The sequence below is a fragment of the Tigriopus californicus genome, chromosome 7, assembly GCF_007210705.1.
Source record: "Tigriopus californicus strain San Diego chromosome 7, Tcal_SD_v2.1, whole genome shotgun sequence".
Lineage (NCBI taxonomy): Eukaryota > Metazoa > Arthropoda > Copepoda > Harpacticoida > Harpacticidae > Tigriopus > Tigriopus californicus.
In genome coordinates, this window is record NC_081446.1 from 2,471,237 (window position 1) to 2,495,478 (window position 24,242).

The 24,242-nt window shown below is 41.4% G+C and overlaps 2 protein-coding genes across 3 annotated transcripts; one reads left to right on the top strand and one right to left on the bottom strand.

Annotated features, from left to right (window-relative positions):
• Positions 1 to 1,159: 1,159 nt before the first annotated feature.
• On the bottom strand, positions 1,160 to 4,959 carry LOC131882992 (uncharacterized). The gene is made up of 4 exons (XM_059230312.1): positions 4,819 to 4,959; positions 2,765 to 3,750; positions 2,220 to 2,334; positions 1,160 to 1,408 (listed from the first exon to the last, which is right to left on the bottom strand). The coding sequence occupies exons 1-4, from the start codon at positions 4,834 to 4,836 to the stop codon at positions 1,313 to 1,315; spliced, it is 1,215 nt and encodes a 404-aa protein (XP_059086295.1). The 5' UTR covers positions 4,837 to 4,959; the 3' UTR covers positions 1,160 to 1,312.
• On the top strand, positions 4,509 to 8,774 carry LOC131882984 (uncharacterized). 2 transcript variants are annotated; one of them, XM_059230299.1, is made up of 3 exons: positions 4,509 to 4,626; positions 4,773 to 7,107; positions 7,174 to 8,774. In XM_059230299.1, exons 1-3 carry the CDS (start codon positions 4,614 to 4,616, stop codon positions 7,961 to 7,963), a joined length of 3,138 nt encoding a protein of 1,045 aa, XP_059086282.1. In that variant the 5' UTR covers positions 4,509 to 4,613; the 3' UTR covers positions 7,964 to 8,774. The 2 variants fall into 2 exon arrangements, with proteins under 2 accessions (XP_059086282.1, XP_059086281.1); XM_059230298.1 differs by having other exon boundaries at positions 4,530 to 7,107.
• The last annotated feature ends 15,468 nt before the right edge of the window (positions 8,775 to 24,242 follow it).

A 24,242-nucleotide genomic window follows, 5' to 3' on the forward strand; every position in this document is an offset into this window, starting at 1 on the left:
TGGAGAAGGGCCGTCTCCAAAGACCAGAGTGTTCATCTGTAGGACGGCCATCTTCTTTTCTTCGCCTTGCCAAAAAAAACGGTGATTTTTAGCGTCTTCTTCCGTCAATTCCACTTGAAGAAACATGTCCTTGATGTCAGCAATGTATCCAACAGAATTCTTCACACACCTCTGCTTTGGGTGCAGAGTGTATGCCGGGCTATAATTGCTGGGGAGCGCCTTTTGAAAATCGGGACCACATGGGTTAGCTTCAGAGAAGAAGGAAACTTGCCCTGATCCAAGATGCAACGCATCAAGTACGAGAAAACAGGAGCAAGAACCATTGAGCATCTCATCAGAAACTTAGATGTCGCCCCATCAGGGCCAAGGGAGCTCGAGATTCCCAAGTCCCTGATGGCCTCTAAAGCATCTTGATCTGTGACCACGAGATCATCTAAACGCTCAACTTGACAAGCCTTGCCAATCTCAACAAACTCACCAACAGAGTAATGAGCTTTTGCTTCTAAGCTCAGTGGGGTTGAAAGCACACTAGATAACTGACCGATCTCCAAGTATGTTGGTCATAGCCTCTACATTTTTTGATACTAAATATCTGATATTCAGTATTCAGCTTCAATCCTCAGAAGTCCAGGATTTTTTGTCTTTGACGAAGGTTAACATCACCTTTTTCCTTGTTTCAATAAGGTGGGGCTTTGTTTGCTGCTCACAGGTACGGGCGCCCAAGTGACACTTCAAATGAACCCTCTAGGACTCCCTGCCCACCGATAAGTCTTTTTGGTTAGCCGAGCTAACAGTTTTCAGGTGCTCTATAACCTCTTTCCCAAGTTCAGGTTTAGCACATACTTGATCACTCCTGTTTCAACCTTGGGACGACCTGATCGAGGTTTGTCTTGGAGGCTGTTGTCAGCTGGTGGTGAGCCCACCAAAGATTAACACTTCGCAATGAGATCCCCAAGGTCTTTGAAGTAACTAATGAGTCTTCCATCCTCAATCATACCAACCAAACGTCCTCTGAGGGCGTCTTTGGTGCCAGGCGGCATTACAATTTCTCCAGAGAAGTGATACTTTGGCAATTAATTCACCTTGGCCGAAACAGATACTGTACCTTTGAGTTGATTGGGCTTTCCCTCTTCAATGTTGATAATATCTAGCACGTGCCTTTAGCTACTCAAATATCTACTCTATTTTCAGAAGCAGTGCTTAAGAAGCGAAAAATATAAAATGTTGCCAGACTTCAATGGAGCGAGAATTTTTAGGTCCCAGTGTAGTTTACGTCAAGTCAACAAATCAAGTATTCCATTCCATCAAGTGTTCAATCAGAATCACCGTAAGCGCAGCGTGAACAGAGGAATTTGCCATTTTTTGGGTAACACTTCTCTCCGCCAGCACCAAGTTTTGCTCTACATTCCTGAAACGAAGAGAAAATTTTTGATACAAGTAAACATCAAATCGAGTTTTCCTTTGGCTAAACCATGAGAAGACAGGATAAGAAAAAGGTGATCAAAATTCCTTGAAAATGTGCCTGTACCTAAAGTTGATTGAAATGATTTCGAAAATGGTAGTTTGAGACAAACGCGAAAGCAGATACTCGAAAATTTGAAGACAAAATTTCTGCTTCAGCGTGTTAGCCTCTGACAATTGCAAGACTCACTATTGGCAAAAAATGGCAAACCGCAAAGAAACTTGAACTCGGCTTCCTCGGATCGACCCAGGACAAGCAACTTGGAAAGGGGATGCTCTACCAATACGGTACCCCAGCACACCTAATCGATTGAACGGTTTATATATATATATATATATTTTTTTAGATATGCTTAAATGTAGGATCTCGCCCTTTTCCAATTTGACTTCCTCTAATGTTCATAAGGGGAAACCGATCATTTGGCAGCTTTTATGTCAACCTTAAATAAGTTCTTGACCATCCATCTGTGGATCAGACATCATATGTGTATGAAGGAGCTAATGTAGCTGAGCGCTTTATGAGACAACATTATTTGGACAAGTACCCTCTCCTAAGGTGTCGTCGGTCCAAACCCGGTGCAGGCATTACATTCACAATAGCGGTGGTAAGACGGTTTTGATTAAGAAGAATGGGCTTAAAATTCTTGCCGGCATTGTTTTTCACTCCTTTCATCATAATACTTTGAAAGCTGCTTTCTATTTTCACCGTCCCTCGCGATATTTTAGCAAAAAAACATGACACTTTATCCGTTACATACCTCACAACGGTAACACTCTGGATGATAGTTTCGCTCTCCAGCAATGACTGAACGACCAGTGACACCCGCAACTTTTATCACGGTTTGACATCCATAGCAAAGTTTTCCAAATTTTCTGTAACGTTCAAGATACAAAAATATACGCTTCTTCGAAGCAAAACTATTTTTTGCACACTTGGGCCCTTTTCAAACCAAGGATCCAGAAAACAAGAGATGTAGATAATGGTCATTTACAACTATTTACAACCACGCCCTTCTATTACAAATGCTTTTGCTCTCGATCTTTCCGCGTATTATCTATTCTCAAACTTGACAATTTTTTAAAGGTCGTTTTGAGCAAAGTTAACGTAATCGGGGGCACAAGTATCCGGCAAATTTGACATTTTTTGAAAGAGCAAGTCAACATATCGCCTAAAGTAAACTTGTTTCTTTTGGTTACTGGTTAGAAAAATCACTCACTGATATGATGCTAATTTTGCTTTGGCAAATTGAAGGCAAAGTCGCTATCAAGTGAAGCATATGCAATGACACGGAATGTTTCTTACTTGTTATAGCAATCCAAACAAAATATCTCCTTTGCATCATCCGCCATAAAGCGAATATCATCTCCTGACAGGTTGTCTCCACATTGGGAACAATTGAAGCAAGTGGGATGGAAGGAGACATCCAATGCTTTCAACTCTTGGTCTTTAATTTTTCTACTACAAATAGAACATCGAGGTCGTTTATCGTGTTTTGATGCTTTTGGGGTGCGCTCCGTCTCCAATGAGCTCCCCGGTTCTGAAATGGGTTGATGGGCGAGAGAGGGAAAGTGTGACGAAGGACCTTTCTTGGGTTCTTTCAAGACTCCTGGATTCAAGGACAATGTTCTATTTAAGTCCACTTTCATACCACCTCTTCGGAAACCCTCCAACTTGCTCTTGGAAATAGTGATGGGGAAAGGCTCAAGCTCCAGCATGAGATTGGGTAGGATAGCTTCATGCTTGTCGTCATTAATAGACCAAACCAAGGATACGGTTGGAGTTATGGTTATGGATTTGTCCTTTTTATCCTTCGTGTCCACTTTGTCCTTTCTGTCCTTTTTGTCCACTTTGTCCTTTTTGTCCACTTTGTCCACTTTGTCCTTTTTGTCCACTTTGTCCTTTTTGTTCTGCTTTTCAATGTTGTAAAGGACTTTCTTATGGACCTTGACCAAAATGTAAGGCTCCTTTTGTACCAACACATCAACTGCATTCTCCTCTCCAATAGGCACGTACTTAGGCAACACGTCGAAAGTAAGATGCTCCTGTTTAATGGAAATTCTTTTCTTTGGATTAGTCCATTTCAAGGATTCGGACAACATACAATACACAGTCTTCAAAAGCTTCCCCTCTGCAAGGTCATACTGTTCTCGATTCTCTTCTGCTTCCTTCTTTTTGGCTTTTCCACTTCCAAAACTTGCAGAGTTAGCCTCCTCTTGGTCCCGGATTTTTCTGTCCTCAATTTTTTCGCGTAAGTCGTCAAGATGAAGTTTGAGCGTCTCCCCCAAAATCTGCAATTCAGTGTCCTTTCTTGGAGAAATGTCGAAAGAAAGCTTCATGAAGGCGCAAGTCATTCGAAAGTCGGTGGCTTTTACCCATCCTTCAATATTGTCTGCAGTATTGAAAGCATCTTTGGCAGCATCATTCGCTGCCTTCAATTCATCTGCAGACTCTTGTTTCTTTTTAAATTTGTGATATAGATTGGCCTCTCTCAAATGCAATTGGAACTTCCTCTCGGGCGCACTAAGTAGACGATCCAACTTATTGTTCACTTGGTCCAATTGCTGATTCACTTTAGAGTATTGGCTCTGGAGGATTGAGATGATGGTGTTGGCCTTGCTTGGGTCGGACGTAAAACAAATAATACATCTTCCCAAGATGTCAGTCACATTATTCATTTGCACTACTTGACTTACGACGAGGGGAAAGTTTTCGGCAAAAAAAGACCAATCCATATTTCTTGCTCCTTTGGTAATTGATGGGCAACTAAGAATCTAGGGTTAATGCATCGCTACAGCCTCTTAATTGCATTTCATTTGCAGTTTCATTTGCAGATACACGCTGAATATGCTAATTGTTTCAATCATTGCAAAATTATCTACCTAGCAAACTTTTTGCCGGATCGAATGAAGCCCTCGGTATCTCAATTAATTTACAGTAAGCAAATAGCCGAATACTCGACTTTGACCCAAAATCGGCTTAAAATTCCCGCAAATTGCATTTGTACACAATGCCTCCTGATTTTGGCACGGGTCCAAGAATGTTTTGTATGAGTTTCGGGCAATCCTCTGAGTGATACCGTAATGTGTCCATCTAAACATAATGACGCAAGAGCGATCCGAAATTCGCATCTCAGGACGAATAAGAGGCTTAAATGGGCGTGTCAGGTCTGGACAAAATGCTCAAAACCTGGCTTGTTATAACCTGTTAACTTTTGTGCCTATTTTCCTTTACGAGCAATTTACTCAATTGCCAAATTTGTACTTCTTGTTGATCGCTGGGCTTCAGCAGATTCCCGATATTTCTCCAACAGGAAGATGGGGAACAATTGGAACACTTTCCATTTTGTTGGGACTGACCTTCATCCGAGATGTCATCGAAGATCTCCGACGAAGAGCGACCGATGTCAAAATCAATAACAGGAGAACATTCGTTTTCTCCCAGGACCATTTTCAGTGCACCAAGTGGAAGGATGTTATAGTTGGGGACATTCTCGAGATCGTCAAGGACGACATTGTTCCTGCCGATTGCATTTTGTTGACTTCAAGCGAACCATTGGGTATTTCCTATATCGACACGGCTCATTTGGACGGTGAGTCCAACCTGAAAGTGCGACAAGCTTTATTCGGTGTCTCGTATTTGGTCACAAACGAAGACGTGTGCGACTTCAATTGTACCATTGAATTGGAACCACAAACGAAAGATTTGAACGAATTTCGTGCTATTTTGAGGCACCAAAACAAGATCTATCAGATTGGGCTCGGGCAGTTCTTACCTAGGGGAGTTACCTTGAGGAATACAGATTGGGTCCTAGGTATTGTCATTGCAACTGGTTATGAAACCAAACAGTTGATGAATGCCAAGATTTCCAATCCTACTAAAGTATCTCAATTCGATGCCAAAGTGAGCAAAATCATTGGAGCGCTCCTTTTGGGATTGATTTTGCTTTGCTTGATTTGTGCCACCATTCACACTTTAGATGTTTGCAGAAATCCCGCACTCTCTTACACCGATGCCGATGATGTTTTGTGCGATCCTTCGTGGTTTTTATTCTTCTCCAGTTTCTTGAGACTCTTGATACTTTTTCATAACGTGGTTCCTGTGTCACTTTTGGCCACGGTCCAAATCATCCGATTGATCCAGTCTTATCACATCAAAAATGATGTGGAAATCTTCTCCGAAGCTTACAACAAAGGAGCAACAGTTCAGAACTCCCAATTGAACGAGATGCTGGGACAAGTTCAATACATTTTTTCGGACAAAACTGGCACCATCACCAAGAACAAACTGAAATTTAAGAAATGTTCCATTGGTGGAATGGTCCTGGAGCCTTCAGTGGACGCCAAGGGGCTTTTGTCACTCCTGAAAGGGTGTCAATGTTCAAGAAGCTCTTCTAGAACGTGTTCAGTTGATTGTCAACAAATCAGAGACATGTTTCAAGCCATGGTCCTTTGTCACACAGTTATTCCCCAAAAGAATGAAAAAGGCCAAGAATTCTTCGTGGGATCCCCAGATGAAAAAGCGATACTTCAGGGTTGTGCTGATTTTGGAATCAGCAAATTTGTGGGCAGAGACCCAGCCAACAACGCTTTCATTTCGTATCGCGGTCAGAGGTTTAAATACAGTGTGCTATACGTGCTCGAATATACCAGTGAACGAAAAATGATGTCCACGATCCTGAAAACTGAAGACGGACAGATACTAATGTATTCAAAAGGAGCCGATTCTGCTATTTTATCCCTGCTGAAAGTGCCTCCAGATCCAATGCATATCATAGATTTAGAGCACTTTGCAGGGGACGGCCTGAGGACAATGTGTTACGCTTATAAACTCTTAGAACCACATTTCTTCCACATGTGGGAGAACAAGTGGTTACAAGCAATCAGTCAAATCACCCAAAGATCACAGAAGGTTACTGAAGCCCTTGGTGCAATAGAAACTGAGCTGGAGTTCCTTGGGATCACTGGTGTTGAAGACGAGCTTCAAGACGAGGCTAAGTCGTCCATCCAGAAGCTATTAAAAGCCAACATAAATATTTGGATTTTATCCGGGGATCGACAAGAAAATGCTGTTAGCACGGCCAAGAGAGCTGGACTAATCCACGATCATATTCCATTGATTTTGATCCCTGACTGCGATTTAGACGAGGCAAGAGACATTGCGTGTGACCATGTGGCAAAATTCCGTGAAGAGAACCTGGCCTCAAAATGTCATGCTCTGGTCCTTGTAGTAGCTGGTCGATCTATTGGCCATTGTCACGACTGTCCCAAGCTCAAGAACCACCTTCTAGAATTATGCATGTGCTCCACAACCGTGATCTGTTACCGTGTAGACCCAAAGCAGAAAGCTGACCTCATTCAGATGATCCAAAAGAAGTCTGGAAAGGTCACTTTAGCCATTGGAGACGGCTCAAACGACGTCCCAATGCTCCAGACAGCTCACATTGGAATCGGTATATCGGGAATCCCCGACGAACACATTCAATTTCATGGGAGTGAGGCTGCTTCAGTGGCCGATTACGCCATTGCCGAATTCAGAGGTTTGCCAAAACTGGTTCTTTCTCATGGCGCTCAGAACTCGCTCAGGGTCGCCAATATGGTCTGCTTCTTTTTCTACAAAAGTGTTACCTTCCACCTCATTCAGTTGTGGTATGTTATTTGGAGACCGCTGGATCGTTTGAAATACAAGTTAGTGTCGTTTTTTTCTATTTGCAGGTTTCTACTGTTCTCCAAATGGTCCGGTCAACCAGTATTCGATCGTTTCACAACCAGTTTGCACAACTTGGCCTTTACTTTCTTGCCACCCTTTGCTTTGACTTTAATGGACCAATATGACGGAGGCCCTTGGAGTACTCAAAGTGAATGGAACCTTCATTCGTTCAGTTCATCCCAGAGAGGGAAACATTTTGATACTAAGGCACTTCTTACTTGGGGATTATCTTCATTGTTTCACTCATCGATTATTTTCCTCATTCCATGGAGCACTTCACAAGAAATCGATTATTTCTCCTTTGAACAAAGCATCTATACTTTGCTCATTTTTACTATCTCAGGCAAGTCCTTACTGGCCTCGAATAATCTCAATCTGGCTGGTATTGTTTTTTGTTTCCTGGGAATCGCCTTTTGGGCGCTATTCACAAGTTTGTCTGGTTATGTTTGTGTTCCAAACCTCTACTGTCAATTGTTTGGAGTGCTTCAATTCAATGCAAATAGGACTATATTTTGGACCCTAGCATTGGTGGTTCCAATCTTTGCCTTGCTACCTGATTTCATCGCCAAAGCCTTCAGCCGTCATCGATTTGAAAGGGAGCTACCGTCATCCGATTTCGAAGAAGATCGCCAAACTCTCATTTCACTCTCGGAATCGTTACCACGGATTCGTTCTAGAATCCAATTGAAGAACCTGGCTCGTGGCTTTGCCTTCTCGGAGAACGAGCCCAAGTCTGTGCGAGAATCAGAATGTTTTGTGGCTTACAGTCGATCATTCAACCGACCCAAATCCTGACGACTGTCGACGTCGTCGGTCAGAACAAGAAAGTCCTTAGGGTGACCTTTTTTGCAATCAACTGAACCCGAGGTAATCTAAATATTTAGGCCATTAACGCGTTAAAGACCATGTTACTTGATATTGATAAAATACTGAGTTAGGTCTTTCATGCCACGTTGAAAGTGTATTAATGATTATGATTCAATGGTATGAGTTCAAACAAAGAAAGATGATGCTTGTCAAATGGAGATGTTATGTTTTTTTTTTGTTCGTGAGCAATCGTATCATATATGACTTTAGGTAAGATATTTCGTGCCTTAAGAAAATCAAGTTGATCACAATAAGAATATAGTAATAATGATTTGAGATCTATGGAGTGGAGGTACGTACTGAGACTAAACCCTACGCATTCTGAGGATAATTGAACGAACCATTCGGCAGGCGAGCTTTTCAACCACTCGTACCTCTGAGTTAAGCCTTGAACGCAATTTCGTCCAGCATGTTGTTGTAGCCACCAGAGCAATTAACGTTGTGGATTTGGTCTTTTCCAATGATCCTGATCTGATCCAGTATGTCCATGTGACACCTAGTAATCTGTCAGATCATCATGTTCTTGAGATAGGGTCGACCATAACTCAAAAGCAGGCGTGCTCTAGAGTAAAACCGGCCGAAAAGGTCGGTCTGTACACGAACTAAAGCATCGTCATGAGAGAACCACACCCTGATCCCAAAGAGGGACTCTATGCTCCAACATGTTGCTTGAGACTTGGAACTGGCGCCGTTAGCGCATGCTCTTCTCTGCAAATAAAGCCATGTTTATCTATGAATAAAAGGCAGTCTATGACTTACCAATTAGACCAAAGCTTGTTTCATTTTTCTAGGTAATACTAAGTCTCGTATCTTCATATCGTTAGAATCTCGTTATTGAAAACATCGTTTCCACAAGAAACATCATTAGCGGGGGAAAATATCTTTTCCACAAGGACCATCATTGGCAAGTGGAAAAGTCAATGAAGAGAAGTATACGGCCTTGGTGTAAAGAGCCTTGAAACCGCCACATGGACTCCGTTATCCACCGAAATGGGTCCATGGCTGGTGGAAGGATTTCATGCTCCCCCGTTTGATCGAATCAAGATGCAATCAATGACTTCGATATTGAAGATCACTTCGACGGTTGTCTTCAAGGATTCATCCGAGACTCCACCAGAAAGTATTAAAGTCGTCGGAAGGGCTTTTCCTATATATCCCAAGAAGGGAATTAGTAGAAACTTGAGCGAGGCACGAAAAACTTGTCACTGAGGGTTGTAGGTAAGAAATGTCACGGTTGCCATGTAACACTCGAATCAAGTCTAATCCTGATCCCATTCATAAAACAGCTTACTGAACAAGACGGGGGCCTGTATATTGTTACAAAAGATAGAATTGCGTTCCATCACTAAAGCTTTTCGGATTCGTTATTATTAGCTTGAAGAAGAAGAAAAGCTATCAAGAGGTTGTCCTCTGCGATTTGAGCGACATCAGCGAAATCGACCAAACTCCGGATGGAATTGCAGAGACTTATGTAATCTTGGCCATGTTCTTGACGCAATTGGAGCAATTCACGCATGTCCAAGTGGATGCTCCGAAGACTTCTCAAGTGATCCTTGATGATTCCAAGAATTTCATGAACTTGGCGTACAGTATTTTGCTTGACACTTTGAACGGTTTGGAGAAAACCAAGGCTGCAGCATTACCAAAATAAAGACACTTGAGTTGGTCGGTCTCGCTGAGGCAACGAAATCAACGTGGCATAATTATTCCACAATGGACACCATTGAACGTAAGTCCGTTAATTAGTGTCCTCCTCCAACATGGGGGGTCGTTTGAAATCGAGTTTAGGAAGGCCTGGAGAGGAGTTGATCCGTGTAACAGGGCTGTCATCTTCCAACGAGTTTAATGATCGATCAAAATCTTGACGAAATCCCCTCTAAATGTAATCGAATAATCAATTCTGAGTTGATTATTGTCAAAATTATCCTCTTGAACGTTCAAATTCCGGTCACAATTATGATAATCGGCCGCAGAATGTCACAAAATGGCCGCTTTGGCTTCGCGGTATGCATTCAATATGGTCTCGCAAGAGCGAAGTTTTGATTCTATGTAAAATGGATCGTCGCCCTCCACGAATGAGTCAATAGCGTCAAGTGCTGCACGCATAGCTCTCGTGGCTAAACCCTTGTGGCCTTTTCGAGAGGCCTTCAAATTTAGGAGTTCCTCTCGATTGGCCATACCGGACAAATCAAAACTTCGACAGGGAAATAAGGCTCAATACAACAATATTTGTTAACATACAAGAAATTGGGAGACTAAACTGCTTTGATGAAGATATCCAGATAGACCAAATCCAATTCCATCCACGGATACGGGGGATTAACCACCGCGAAACAATAATCGAATAACCTAAATGGCTCGAGGACACTACGGAAAAACGACGGGATGACCACAGGAAGACCATGGGCGATTGAAAACCAAATTCAACAGGAAAAGTAGAGCAGCAAAGAATGTCCAACAGATTGGGACCCACAAGGAAGACCGCAATCGCAAGTCTGTTACACCTCCACAGGCAAATGGGCAACCAACTGCGCCACGGAATAATCGCAAGGACCGAACAGAGATAAAGTTGTATTTGGTAGATGGGTGGTATGGAAGAAGGTCTCTAAGGTAAGACGTACAGTAGCAGAACGAGAATGACGTGGGCAAAGAAGAATGGAGAACAAAAACATATGTTCGGAAAGGTGTAACGACACATGAACGCAACCTATATCACTTGATCATTCCAATAGTGTTCGCTGTAATTTCTCCTTCTTCTTGGTTTTGATCCCTAGGCCATCAAAGTCACTGCAGCACATTCGCCACACGATCGAAACTAGTATTTTCCCCCAACCAATTGGGATTGCCGTGCATCCTTCTTTGGGACTCTGAAGCTGTTCTGTTACCAGGAACGGAGCTTCATGATTGGTTTGGGTTGCTTGGTGTCACGATTCAGCAAAATCCGATTCATTCCCAATGGGGTAATGGAACTGGAGAATTGGCCGTGAAATACACCAAGAACGCTCTAAAAGTGTTAGGCACCAATACTAACTTGCCATGGGATTCCCAAGTTTTGTCATTTAACATTGCCCATAATCTTAGTTCCACATTGTTGGGCTGGAGTCCTCGTGCCTTTAAGGTCTCCATCCTCAATTTCCCCACGATTTATTATCCTTTGTCAATTCATGGACTAATCTCGAGTCCTATTGTACCGCAGTCCAGAAAAATCTTCAGTATATCCGTTCTCGAGTTTCGATTCTGGTGACAAACAACGGAGAAATATCGAGATCGAATGCAATGCGAACTGTCGACGAAAACGATAGTTTTTGTCAGTGCTAATTTTGGGTGATTTTAATTTCCATTTTGCCATTGGCAACTCTTGGCAACATTCCGATATCAAAATCGGCTTCAAACGCAAACCGAAAGTTGGAAGATTTCATGCTATATTTTAACCTTTTACAACGCGTTGGTATCCTAACCAGAGGCCAGTTTTTTAAAGCTCGTACCTTGGAGTTAAAGGCTTGGACGTTAAGCAGTATGAAACTACACTGGTCAAAGAGGTGAGCAAATGCTCATTCTACGTAAGGTCCAATCCGTAACTCAGAGGTACAAGCGTTTCAAAAAATCGCCTCTGGGCGAACAATATTTTAGATCTAATGTTTACGAACAGCCCTGAACTGGATAAGAAGGTCTCTGTCTCTCCTATAGATGCTATAGGCATAGATACGCGAGGTTGAGTATATGTCATCAAATTCGACCGATCTGATTGGCTGCCAATTGTCAACAAACATGGGCTTTACTTGGGAACCTTCCCGACAGAGAGTCAGTCGCTTCTAAAAAGAGGTCACACTTTTGCAATGCACAATAGGGTAAAGCTTTGAATGATTTATGATAAATTTGATCCACCATGGATTCAACCAACTCATTCCACAGGGTTAAGAGTGTCTTTTGTCATTAGAATTGAATTAGTGTGGTATTTCTCAATAAAATGTACTTGACATACTGATCTTTCGTATGCTGGCAGTCTCAAGTTGGACCAAAGCACCTCAAAATAGAAAGTACTACCTTGTTCAACAAATTACATTGTAAAGTATAAAAGGACTTGTTCCTTGATAGACTCAGGAAGCACATATGTGATAGTGTTAATCTGAATAATCTAATGAGATGTTATAGCAATCTAATCTTATGAAAAAATGGGTTCAGAAAGGATTTTAAAAGTAGTAAAATAGTAGTAACAATCTAAAATGCCATGTTCTTGAATCAGCTTGCCTTCAAGTAAAATATGGCAGTGTCCTTGAAGAAAGTATTCAATGATCCTTGTCATGATAGAACTCTTTCTTATATAGCGCATCAGTTTAAAATCTGTTTGGAAACTTTTTAGTTCTACTGATCATTTACATTATTGAAGTGGAGTCTCAAACCTCGCGCGTCTCTGAATCCAGGGTGCTTAGTCTCCCCCAGTAAAATGTCTGACCACAACCTTATTGAAATAGGTACAACGGGAGGAGAAGAGGTAAAAGGACCTCTACAATTTTTGAGGACGTCTGTTCCACTCTAGTAATCTCTGAATGTGTTCCACAGGGCGGGGCACATTCTAAAATTCCGAAGTATAGGAAGAATTTGTTCAAAATTAGAGAAATGGGAGTAAATAGGGCCAGCTAGATATGCGTTTCACGAAAGTGATTCGGAAGGAGTAATAAGCATGATAAGCAATAGGGGATGTCAAGTAAAGGAAATTCAAGGAAAAATGCGGTCCGGCACCCTGATTTTGGGCATTTCGGAGAGAGAACTAAGACAAAGATTATAATCAAGTCGCACCATTCGCCCATTGAATTTTCAATAATCGAGTGATTTTGAGCAAGTTGTGTTACAAAACCCTACTAAATGAGCATGTTTGGTGTTAATCAGCTAGCGCACTATCAAATTGGCTCAATACCACAATGCTAATTGCTTAGACAAGCATGTAAAATGGAATAAATGTCAAAACCCAATGCATGCACAGTGCGGTTTGGCTGGGCATGTTGTCTTTGATTTTACTCCATGGAATAACGTCAGTTGGCCATGACCGCGTTCACTTTACTAGCCTTAATTGACCTCGTTTCCGTTCTGGAACAATAACCCACCATTGACGATGTTGTTAGGCGAATGACTTGTTTTGTTGAGCATATTTGTGCTCAACTCAATATCCCAAAACTATCCTCCGAAAAACTACGTACTCTCGCACCCTAAAAGCAAAACCTACTCTTTAAAAACCGCTCCAAGCTGGCTAGAAGGATAAAGTCACGCACTTATCACTAATCAAGAGGAAAAAACAAATGCGAAAGCTTTTTACACGTTTGCAAACGAAAAGAGAAGAACCAAGTGCACACTTGGCCCCTTCGAATACAGAGATACGTAGATACGTCCACGAACCAAAGCTTTTGGCAGATATACTGAGTGATTACTGATTAGTATTTTCTAAGGAGGAGTTTTTTCCAATGAAGCTGCAAAATATGTCAACTGACAATAACTCCAATGGCTTGAGTGATTTTAATATAACGACATTTGATGCATTAACTGGGCCCAGTTAACTTTGTATGGTTGAAAGATGTTCATGATCCTGCCTTTGAAAAGACAGGCCGAATCCTTTCACTTGCTCCAGTGCTGGCCCATTTCAATCCTCTTCTGCCCATCAAGTTATTGACTGATGCATCCTGTTTGCAAGGCCTCGGTTTTGCGTTGTTGCAAGAACACGGGACGGAATGGAATCCAATGTGGTTCGCGGTTTGTGTCAGACACCGAGTATCGTTATACAGTTTGTGAATTAGAACTGTTAGCCATCGTTTGGGCAGTTCAAAAATGTCGTCTCTACCTACTTGGAGCCGAAAAATTCACGGTGGTGACTGATCATAAGCCGCTGATACCGATCATTTATGGATTTTCTCTTGATGTCATAGAAAATCCCCGCCTTCAAAGGCCTGACGGAATGATGCAGTCTGTTGCACCAGTATTAGGTAAGACCTTTGCCTGAAACCACAATCCTGCAGAATCTTGAACATGAATCAAAGCCGTTGGGGTTGAAGTGCAACCACTCGCACTCCTGACTTTAGCATTAATCACCCGAACACTTTTTGAGCTAGAGTGTTAGGTGTCATACTTCGGCTTCGAATCACCAAGCTCTTTTACAAGTGGCACATCATACGGTAATGGCCTGATTTGCCACAATTATTGCACGTCCGAGTGTTTGCAGAGCAACTCGGTCCAAAGTGCTCAGTAAAACTACATTTATCGCACTGTTCAGGCTTAGTCTTGGATCTGTCACGATTTCTTGATTGGCGCCGACCACGTTGCTGACCTCGCTTGTTCGATTTGTATGTCGAAGTTCGGTCAATTTGGCTCCGGCCTCTATGAGCAGCAAGATTAGATGCACTTGCTTCCCAACATCCCGACTCTCCGAAATTACCACATGTGCCCACAACCCCGACAAAACAAAATTCATGATGTTTGGCAGAAACAATGAAGCCCCCCATAACGGTTGGAACGTCCCTCATTGAGGAGACGGGCGAGGAAAGGATGCTTGGAATTGTAATTGATAAGTCTTTGTCCTGGAGGAGCCATCTTAGCGTCCTGGAAACTGAGCTCAGGGGGCGGATCGGGATTCTGCGCCGCTTGTCTTATCAGTTTCCGAGGGACATTCTGTGTGGTTTGGTGCAGGGCATCTTTACGTCAAAACTAATTTACGGTCTCCCCCTGCTAACCAATCCAGGTGGGGGAGGGCCTGATGCAGCCCTTGAGCGGCTCCATAAGCTCCACCGCGCCGCTATGAAGGCTGCTCTTCGTGTTCCTTTCCATGACCACCCAACCGACAACGAACTCTACCGACGTTCTGGCCAAAAGCCTGTGGCCGAGAAAGCTTTGACCTCCTTGAACAACCTGACCAACAACTGCATGGTGAAATAAAACTCTCACCCTCTCACTAATGGACGTATGCAAAAACACCGACAAGAAAAGATGACCAGGCAGAACAGTAACCGAAAATACCCACCCCAACCTGTCAAGGGATCCCTCATAACAAAGATGGTCGAAAGTTTTGAGTGTTCTCAAAAGACTGACGTTTGATGCCTCCCGTTTCATCTTTCCCTATTTGCCTAGGGCTAACTCATGTACAACCCCACGCCATATTCCAGGCCGGGTCGATCAAGGGGAACAACAGCGCTGGTTTACCCAACCATGTTCCCGCGACTCTCGAAATATATACATATCATCATCAATGCAACATCGCCTCACATCGAAACTTTAAGGTTCGTACATTTTGTTCGATGACGATCAACTCAGCATGAAGGTCACTGACTTTTGCATTATCCTCATTCTCAGGTTCAGCATCATCAACTTTCTCGTGAATTTGGACCTTAACGTGAGCCTCAGCATAGGACTCGACGCAGGTTTCCACAGATCGGAACTCGTTTTCCAGACTGGGGAACATCCACAGTTGCCACGAGGAAGGATTAGAAACTTCATGTTCATGAATACGCGAATGCAAAGTCTCAAAAGCTTGAACTGCTTTAAACCGAAGTTGTCTTCGACGACGTTTCAGCCTTGAAATGTCTTTGGAGGCATCTCGAGCAAAATCGTTGTCTGAATCAAACTTACACAATAGTTTAACTTTAAGGTTCCAACACAACACTACAGGCTGCGTTCCACGCCACTGCGCCATGTGTCATATCTAACAAAGCGTTCCAGCACAAAATCAGGGGAGAACATGGGTTTATTATCGAGCAAGATCTGGTTATTGGAATCGAAGCAATGGTATGAGTATTGGGCACAGGAGAGGAATCAGCAAATTGATGATGCTGAACCTGAGGATGAGGATAGTGCAAAAGTCCCTGACCTTCAAGCTGAGTTGATTGTCATCGAACAAAGTGCCTTGGTGAAACGTGAGGTCAAACATGAGAAGGATATGGCGAAATATGATGTTGATGCCGTAACTGTACCCGAATTTGCCGTCGAGGATAAGACAGGATTAAGACAATATGGATATTTTTATACAGGTAACATTCCAAACAGCTTTGGCTAAATAAGTTCATTTTTCCGGAACAAATAAAGACCCCGCCCAACAAGTGCAAATGCCATTGGAATGGAAAACGGATGAAAATCCTGATGGTTATAGAGTAGACGATGGGCCAGACTAAATAGATTGCCAGTCTCGTTGCCAAAGAAGAGTGTTCGACCGTCAATATTCCGAAGAGATGTTAGTTTAGCTATGGACAATGACATCTTCTTGACCGACTGGATAAATATCGACCCGAATGGTTCATCTGGGCGGGGAGCCCCTGCAGGGGAGTGCTCGGGAGGTGGCGGTTTGTACTCATAATAGAGTAACATGGATTCGTTGAAGTGACGTCCAGAAAAATAATGGCATTAGATCATAAAATCTGGAGGTGATAAAACAATTTAATTAACATCACTTCAACCCTTGAGGCGTGAATTCCAGATTACCTATTAGTAAATGCTTTGTTTGTTTGATAATCTCAAGATACCTCAAAATATGTATCCTGGTCGTAAACATCTCATTTTTAATATTCAGACTTCATCAGTTCAGTTCATGGCCACGCAAGTTTGGGGTTGGGACAGGAAACTAACATAGGAATGATTTCAAACTGATTAACAGTTTTCTCATTTTAATCATTGTTTGTGGATTTTTTTTTTTTAAAGAATCGGAAAATAATTAGAATCTTCTTATTCCAAATCAAAGACAGAAGGTCCAACAAACTTGAGAAAGGAAACTAACATAGGAATGATTTCAAACTGATTAACAGTTTTCTCATTTTAATCATTGTTTGTGGATTTTTTTTTTTAAAGAATCGGAAAATAATTAGAATCTTCTTATTCCAAATCAAAGACAGAAGGTCCAACAAACTTGAGAACTTAAGGGCATTTTTCACCCTCAGACATAATCATAAGCAAGACTTGCATAATGCTACTGGTAATGCGTAACTTTTTTGAAAAAGTGACGGTAACGGAACGGGGTGTATAGCCCTCCAGTTACCGGTACTTCCTTCTTTAATAACGGGGGAAAGATATGTTTTCTTCTTCTAAAACTCCGTCTCAAATGCAATGACTTGACGGATGGGAACGAATCAGTAATCAGGAATCATGTGTTTCACGTCATAATTTCTTTATGCTGTTTTAGGCCCTCTTTTCTGCAATTGTATCGGTAGCGGTTCAAGCCCTGATCATAAGGTATATTCAAAGTCCGTGAGCACAGGTCTTTTTCCTTTTTTGCCTTCAACAGTCATTGAAGGCTTGAAAAATAAGCAAGTCTATTTATTGACATTTATTAATTTTGATAATTGGCTGACATCACACCCTTGTTGTACTGGAGCTCTTTATTACAAAACGTTTTGAACCTTTCTCTCCAAGGATGAGAAATTATTAAAAGCCATTTTCTACCACCTGGCAGAAATTGGTGGCAGAAAATGGCAGAAATTAGTCCAAAATAAGTGGCAAAATATGGCAGAAAATGGCCAAAAATGGCAGAAAATGGCCAAAAAAGGCTAAAAATGACAGAAAATAGAATTATTTGTATTATTCTAAATCATCTTTTTCTAGTATTTACGATCGCTTCCATTGATTTTTAAGCCTACCTGTATGTAGTCGAATGTGAGATACAACCACTAAACGGCATTGGTGTGTGATCGAGTTTGAATTTTGCCACCGCAATCGATTGGAGTCAGGGATGCTATTTGACCTAAACTTTTTAAAGTCCAAATGACGACACTTGCATTTAAAAAAAAGTTACATTTTTTTACTCACTCGTCAAAATGGGTATTGAATACAATATAACATATCAAAATGGTTATTGAATACAATATAAGTGTGTGGCTAGGCCTTAGATACTGCAAGTGGTCTATGGACACTGCTATCAATTCAATCAACCATCAAACAGTATAAATATCAATATTTGAGGAACATTTTGCATTTCAGCCAATGCTATATCAATATGCTTTGTCGCAAAGAACACTTGAAAAACTTATCCAACCCATATGATCCTTCTTCTCTTTGACCTCTTTTAGAATCAAGATCGGCCATTCTAACCACCGGCGGCCAATTTTGACCACTTTCAAACAATTTCTGCCATTTTTTGCCACTTGTGGCAGAAAGTGGCAGAAATTCAATCAATCTCGATATTTCCCATCGCTGCTTCTCTCACACAATCGCTGGCATTTACTATCAGCCAACCACAGACTATGCATGATGACCTCTTGTCGGAGCTCACAAACATCCTCCACATGGACGCGGGCATTGATGGCTCAAGTCTCAAAATGGCGGGAAAATAGCTCTTTAAATTTGTCTAGACCAAACGACCCACTCTCGCAACCTCCACAGAGGCGCCGGATTTGAATGAGAGGGTTCGGCAACAATAGTCTGTCTAGACTCATTTGAATTGCGCCATTGGAGACTCACTCTGCACTCCAGCCAGGGGGTCCCAACGCACACCTGCTCCCGGAGCGCTTTTGTACTTGACTGCATCTTCATTTTAGAAATATTCCATCATTTGTAATTTGTCAACTTGCCATCATCTGGTCCTGTCTCGAACTGGGAGGTGAAAGCTCAATGAAATGCTAAACGAGCAAGAACGACCTAATGAGCTACCTACACTTAGCTACTTAGCTATGACTTAGAATATCAACGCTTTTGTTACTTTTGCGGTCGAAATCAAAACTTGAACCAAGTTATCTCAAAATGACGAAAATAATAGGTCTCTTTACAACCTTATATAAGAATTTAAGAGTCAAGCAATGGCGGATGAACCGATGGAGATAAATCCATGTATAATATGTTTATGCTTTCGTGATTACCCTTCTTTTCGTTATCTTATTAAGCCGATCATATAATCGGCATTATAAACACTTTCACGGAGTCAAAAGTAAGTAGTAGTTTGCCACGGCCCAAGAAACGAGAAAGAATGGGGCCTGTGACAACAATTGCCACGAAACTCGCACTAAAGGCTGCAAAAATAGTTGCAAAAAAAGCTGCTCACGTGCCATTCCAGCCAAAAGCCATTCAAAAAGTGTTACAAGTAATACAAGATGATTCTGCTCAAGGTCAAATACAACTGACTCGAACCAACAACCAGTCAAACAGTCTTCATTCATTGGAAGTCAAATCATGCAATCTCTCCTTGGAGAAGGCAGACACAGCATTCCAAAACGAAAACGATAACGAGTGTAAAAGGCAACTAGAATTAGCAAGTGATGCTGCTGATCGGGCTTTTGCAGCGGCAAATACTCTAGAAGAATGGATTAGAGCATGTCAACTTCAAGTTATTTGTGTTGTTCGTAGATATTCCACAACGACGTCGAAGCCGGATTGTAAGTCCTTGGCATGTGAGCTAAAGCTTTATGTTGAAAACCTGCTTGAAAAAGTCAAAGCCTTCAGAGAATGTAATAACTTTCATCGGAATAGAAATGTTTTCGAACGGAGCTCAATGAGGGAAAAGCGTGATTGCTATGACTTGGAGATGAATAAGGTCCTAAAAATTGTGTATCAGAACATGTCCGAAGGCTTTGAATGGACCAATCCAACCGATTCAGATTGCTCCGAATTCAAGTTAATGCCTAAGTACATACCCGTAGGCAAGAACAATTCAATCTCCCTTGTGGTGGGACAGCAACCTGTGACTTTTTATCGGGAAATCGAAATTAAGAGCCGGGATAATCCAGACCCGACAATGTCAATATTTGTGACCATTGGCTTTGGGGGCCCAAAGTGTTACTACATTGCACTCAATCGAGAATCAGAATTATTTCCCATACCGATGGGAGAAAGGAAATGCAAATCAAAACAGAAAAAGACCGATTCACATGACTCTTCAGGGCAACCTCATTTTTTGGATGAAATCATAGAGGAGCCATGCGCCAAACAGAGAATGGAGCCCCAAGAGTCCCGGGAGGAAAAGGTTCAACAAGATTCCCCAACGTCTCTGGGTAACGATGATTGGATTCAAGAACTTGCTAATGGCTCCAGTAACATGGAAAGAAACATCGGGGATTGCAATAATGAACCCTTAAACGTGGTCCTCAAAGAGTTTGCGGGGGATCCATTGGAATGGAAAGAATTTATTTGGATGTTTCATTTGATGATTCATAAGACCAAGCGATCCTCCGAGGAAAAGTTGTGTCGGTTGAAGTTATCTTTAAAGGGAGAGCCAGCCATTCTCCTCAAAAACATGACTGGAGGTCACCGTATGTATTGTAAGGCCCTAATCTTACTGAAGAATCGATACGGAGATCCAAGTCTACTTGAAGCTTCGTATATGAAAAAGATCCAAGCCATGGAGAAAGTCGACGCTGGAGATCCGGAATCGCTCTTTCGTTATGCCAATGAAATCCGGAGCCTGTTGGGGGGATCTGCCCTGGGGGGCAATGCCTATGAAAATATTGCCTTGGAATTAGAAGAGAAGCTCCCGGTGAATGAAAAGGTCAGATGGCGACAATTGAAGAGGGAAATGGCCAAGATAAACAAGGCCTGTTCTACGGATACATTTGTATCTTGGGTTGAAGAGCTAGCTCAAGACGTGGAAATCATGTGTGTGATTCCCAAGGCTGACCAAAACAGACCCATGCATTTTACTGTCACTTTATCCCATCTTTTTGCTTTATTTGTAGCAATGTGCTCATTTATACTTTTTTACCGTCTTGGCTCCACGAATTGAGCGTTTTCAAGGAACGTCTCTGAAAGTTTCGAGGAAGAAAAAACTGGAAATGTTCAAAATAAACAATCAAGCTATGATTTTGCCACGTTTGTGCTCCCAAGGTTTCTACATAGAGGATTCAAAAATTCAACATAGTCATCCATGTTTTAGAACTTAAAAATCGTAATAAACTGAAGGATTTCAAATACCTCAATTATTTCTTCCCCAATGTATGTATGTCCCAAAATGCTACCTTGAGGTAATCCACACAATATTTGCAGAGGATCGGATATGTAATTGTCGACATCAAGTTGTTGTGTCCGATTACTTAGAAAGTTTAAAAGCCCATTTGGTTGCTAAAGCCAGTACTAAATGTTAAAGACTAATGTTTAAAAACTAAAACTATCAGTGCTAAAACCGTGCTTATCCATTTTGGATATAAGAATGTCATGGTCAATTGTGTCAAATGCTTTTCGGAGATCAATAAAAATGCCTGTCGAATATTTGCTATTGGCATTGTCAAAAATATCTGCAATAAAGTTGTGAACGGCATGGGTTGTCGCATGCTTTGGGCGGAATCCAAATTGGCATGCAGTCAGGTGGTCCTCCTCAAAAGGAGTAAAAAGTTGCCCGTATACGACCTTCTTGAGTACCCTTAACAGCACTGGCAATATACTGATAGGTCGATAATTCGACATATCAGAACGGTCCCCTGCTTTAAAAAGTGGTATAACACGAGCAGTTTTCCACTCAAGCGGAATAAACCAACCATTTATGAGGGAAATGTTGACTAGTTCAGCGAGAGGTCTATAAATTTCTTTTCTTATTTCTTTCAGCACAAAACTCGAGAGTCCATCAAAGCCAGAACTGGCTTTACTTGGCAAGCTTTCGATCACTTTGATGATTTCAAGCGAAGAAACGATTCTTAAGTAATATGTTCGCTGATTTGGAAGTTTAGACACATAACTCAAAGCAGATTTACCACGATCAGCCCAAGAAAACTCTGTACTGACTGCATTGCCAATGGTGGTAAAATAGGTGTTGAAAACCGTTGCAATGTCGAGCTTTTGTGTACAGATGGTACCATTAGAGGTACGAATTTGCACTGGCGATGCATGGTTGAACCAAATCACGCAAATTCATCTGGTGTTGACGGCGAATATGTCATAGCATTGTTGTCCAATGCTACAGACCTCAGAAAGAGCCGAGTTTGTGGTCTTTTGCTTCCGAAAGGCATGCTGCCGTTCATAAAGTGGATTCTCGAGCAAGTGCTTGTCCTCCAGTTGCCATAAAATGAGCATTTCAAGCCCTTTTAGGAGGAGAGAGCCCAGGTTGATTTGTAGAAATGACTTTGGGTTTTGATAATTGTCCTTGCCATGTTTGGGAAGAAAAAATACTTTTGTTTTGCACCATACTTCTGGAACATGGCCCAGGAGCAGGCACAACTTGGATAGTTTGACGATGGGATTGACTGTGATATCATCTAAATGGTGTAGAACTATTGGTTTGATTTCATCGGGGCCGGAAGATTTATCGGGATGAAATTCCTTAAAAACGTCTTTGACCTTGGAAGGGGTTATGAAGCTAACCTCGGAGTGATGTGTAATGATTTGGTCGTTCACTTCAGGTGGACAGATATCATAATTTCTGGTGATTTTCTGGGTTTCAGAGCCCAGAAAGTGTGCACTGGACATTTCATTTGCTACTTCATTTCCATGTTTGGTCAAAGTTTTGTCAGCTTTTGTAACCGTTTCTAGTTTTTGAGAGGATTTACCTTCAAGGCATTTCTCAAGATTTGCCATGCTATTAGGCCCCTCGATTGAGTTGCAAAACTCTTTCCAGGTCCTTCTTTTGGACGAACGAATCTCTCTTTGAAGAAGCTTACGTTTCATTTTGTAGTCAAATTGATTAGCTTCGTTAGAGATTTGGTATTTACTTCTCGCAGATCTGGGACATTCTACTCGGAGTTTCCTTATTTCATCTGTCCACCATTTCGGTTGGATCCTTTTGTTCAAATTTTTCAAGACAACTATAGGATACACAACACCAAGAGCGTTTAAAATTCTTTTTTGAAGGCTCAACCCTTCTTGGTCTAGGTAATTTTTATTCCATACTTTTATTGGGTGGATTTTCCTGCTTGTAAGCTCTAGAGTCTCCGTGAATTTGGACCAGTTGGCATTTTTTAAGTTCCATGTCTTGATATCCTGCTTAAAGATTTATTTTGTATTTAAATTCAATTCTTTTATGGTCACTAACTTGATCATTTGGGTTCACGCACCATTTGATCAGATCAGAGATTAGGAACCCATTTGTTATAGTAATGCCTATAATTGACTTTGCTCGGTTTGAGACAAAGGTGGGACGATTTCCGACATTCTGAATGCTCAAATCATGTTGGAAAAATCCAACAATGACGTTTGGGTCAACTCCTTTGAATACTCCACTCGTAGATAATAGAGGTAAAGATATTGAGCAGGTCTCATCTATGAAATATCTAGGTGTAGTCCTGCAAAATAATGGAAAGTTCGATGAGCATATCCAGTTGAACTTGTTGACCAGTTGACATACTGCATTGTCCCAATCTTCTTGGTTTGTTGCAATAAAGTACTTGTTCTCTAATTTCCACACTCTTTCTGCCTGCCCTTTTGGCAAAAACCCAAATTTTCCTAAAAAAGCAAATAGAACCTTAATATCTGACACACAAAACAGCAAGATAAAAAAAAATTGCATTTGAGCCCAGGTCTCTTCACCCTGAGAGATAGCTAAAATAAAGCACCCAGAGAAATCAAATTTGATCAAGAAACCTGCATGGTTTAGGGAATTAATTTGGGGATCCAAGTTAAAAGACAACTTCAAGCCCTTTTGATTTCAAATATTTTGAGATAATGAAATATATTGAAACCTTTGGAACTTGTTACACATTTTTTCAAAATTAGTTTAATGTTGTCTTTTATGTGGCTTTTTTACTTTTAAACAGGCTTATATGTTCCTAGAAAAAAGGTTATTTGGTGCCTTCAAAAAATTTTTGGGTGATAATTTGGCCCTAAAAACATTTTTTTCCAAGCCCTTATAATAATAATACTAGAGAACCAGGACTTTCCTACGATCCTTGACAAAATCATTCATAATTTCACCATGACACGAGGTTTCTATGAGTGACAGTTCAGTGAAAGTACATAAAAAGGCTTTCATAAGTAAAGCGACATGGTTCGCCCCTTGTGTTTTGGCTGCATAGTACACTTCAGATAAAAATCCTGCTTTCATGGTATTCTTTGAACAGCCTTGGTGCGCGATTTCAATGTGACTTTTCTTCGGGTTTCGTGTTTTTTAAATTTCACCTTCAGTAGGTATTCATCACATTTCTATGCATCTTCCTTGAGGATTATTAAGTAAAATCAAGTACTCGTACTAATAAACTCTTGGCTCAGATATAATGGACCATCATATTTCATCAGTCTCATGGCTCGACGTTTCAAATTTTACTCCCATTTCGACTAATGGGTCAACTAAATTAGACTCTCCACTATTAGATGATGAAGGTATGGGCATTCAGCA